The 1,973-nt window shown below is 33.4% G+C and overlaps 1 protein-coding gene across 1 annotated transcript; it reads right to left on the bottom strand.

Moving 5' to 3' along the window:
- Nucleotides 1-105: 105 nt before the first annotated feature.
- EMH_0077740 (uncharacterized protein) lies at nt 106-1,487 on the bottom strand (the record flags this gene model as incomplete). The annotated part of the gene is made up of 3 exons (XM_013499893.1): nt 106-195; nt 594-907; nt 1,310-1,487. The coding sequence occupies 3 exons, from the start codon at nt 1,485-1,487 to the stop codon at nt 106-108; spliced, it is 582 nt and encodes a 193-aa protein (XP_013355347.1).
- Nucleotides 1,488-1,973: the final 486 nt, after the last annotated feature.

Consider the following 1,973-nt stretch of genomic DNA (forward strand, 5'->3'; position numbering starts at 1 on the left):
TATATATATATATATATATATATATATATATATATATATATATATATATATATATATATATATATAATACCCCAACAGCAACAGCAGCAACATCTGCTGCTGGTACTACTGCTGCTGCTGTTGCTGCTGTTGCTGTTGCTGCTGCATTTTCCGCTGCTGCCGCTGCTGCTGCTGCTGCTGCTGCTGCTGCTGTTGCTGCATTATAATTATATATCCTTGGGTATTTATATATTTCTTTTGTGGGTGTTATCTTGAGTGTAGTGATAGGTGGGGTTGTTGTTGTTTATATTTCCTATGAATACAAAGCAGCAGCAGCAACACAAAATAAAAAACTAGAAAAATAAAAAAAAAAATAAATAAATAAACTTACGTATATTACGAGCATAGAAAGCTGTATCTTCTTCTGCTGCTGGTATATATGTATGCCATCTTCTGATTATAGTTTTTGTATTATGACGTTTTAATTTATCCCAATAAGTGAAATCTTTGGTTTCATATGTTTTTATTTTTTTTATAAAACCTTCATTATCTGTTTCTTTTATTATTTCATTTAGGGGTTTTATAGGTGGTGGAGCACCGAACTGTCTATACACCTCATCTGCATATTTAGATTCTGCTTTTTTTAACATATTATTATAATTCTTTATTTCTTTTTCTATTTCTTTATCTATACGATGTATTTCTATTTCTTTTTCTTGTAATTCTTTTAATTCTTTTAACTCTTCTTGATTTAAATTTTGTTTGCTGTTTAGGTGCAGCAGACGCTGCTGCTGCTGCTGTCGTTGCTGCAGTATTTGCTGCTCTTCTGCATCCATTTCATCTTCTTCTCCTTCTCCTTCTGCTCCTGCTGCTGCTGCTGCTGCTGCTGCTGCTGCTGCTGCTGCCTCCGAGCACTCTTGCGTTGCTTCTGTTGTCATCAGGCAAAGAAGAAAACCAACAACACCGCCAAAAAATTCCTTAGACGAGCGTGATGATTAAAATATTATTTATTTATTTATTTTTAATAACAAGACAAACTAAATTTATTTAATATTAAAATAAAGAATTATATTCAGCAGCAACAACTACTGAAACAACAAACCTGTTTATTTTTATAGTTCCTTTCTCTCTTCGTTTCTTATTATATTTTTATATAATAAAAAAAAAGAAAGAAAGTAGACTGAACACTATATAATATATTATATTTCAGGTATACTGGTACTAGCTGCAACTGCTGCCTCATCGGCCTCAGCACCACTACCAAAATTCGTAGCAACAAAAGTATGAATTTTAATGTATTAAATAATTATATTTTAATGTTTTATCTCACCTGCAGAAGGAGGAGCTGAGCTGTCTTTACACTCCACAGCATGAAGAGTTACAAGGTTTGCTGGGATCGGCTGTTGTTGAACATTAGAAGGTAGAGGAGTGTCGTCCGCTCTGATCACCACCGACAAAGAAGGGGTATTGACGGTGAAGGAGTCCAAAACGGGCAGCTTTCCTTCCATTTTCGGAATAAGAATGATAAAATAAACCAAAAATCCGAAAAAAATTCAGAAAAACCTCAAAATATTAACCTGTAAGAGAGAAACTTGAATCGGTGATGATGAGAATGATTTCAACCGGAAACAAGCAAAAAAAACAACGATCCACGGAAAATAAAGGGATAATTGACCTTTTTTTTGAATTTAATTCAAAATAATACCGAAAAAATGAATATTTATTCATGGGAAATGACGGAAAGCACTAAAATATCTTTATGCTTTCCTATATACCACCACTGATCTCAGAAACCTCGCTAGCAACAGAAGCGGCTAGCGGGGTCGCCAGCAACACTCATCGATGCAGTGTGTTGCTTTTCTTCGAATAAAAAAAAAAAATACAACAAATTACAAACAAATTTCATAAAAAAACACAAAAAATTTCCCTTTTTATTTGAAAAAATACAAACAATTTGAATTGTACAAATTTCAGGTGTACGTACACCTGAATTT

This window comes from Eimeria mitis, genomic scaffold, assembly GCF_000499745.2.
Source record: "Eimeria mitis Houghton genomic scaffold, Emh_scaff4796, whole genome shotgun sequence".
NCBI classification, from domain to species: domain Eukaryota; phylum Apicomplexa; class Conoidasida; order Eucoccidiorida; family Eimeriidae; genus Eimeria; species Eimeria mitis.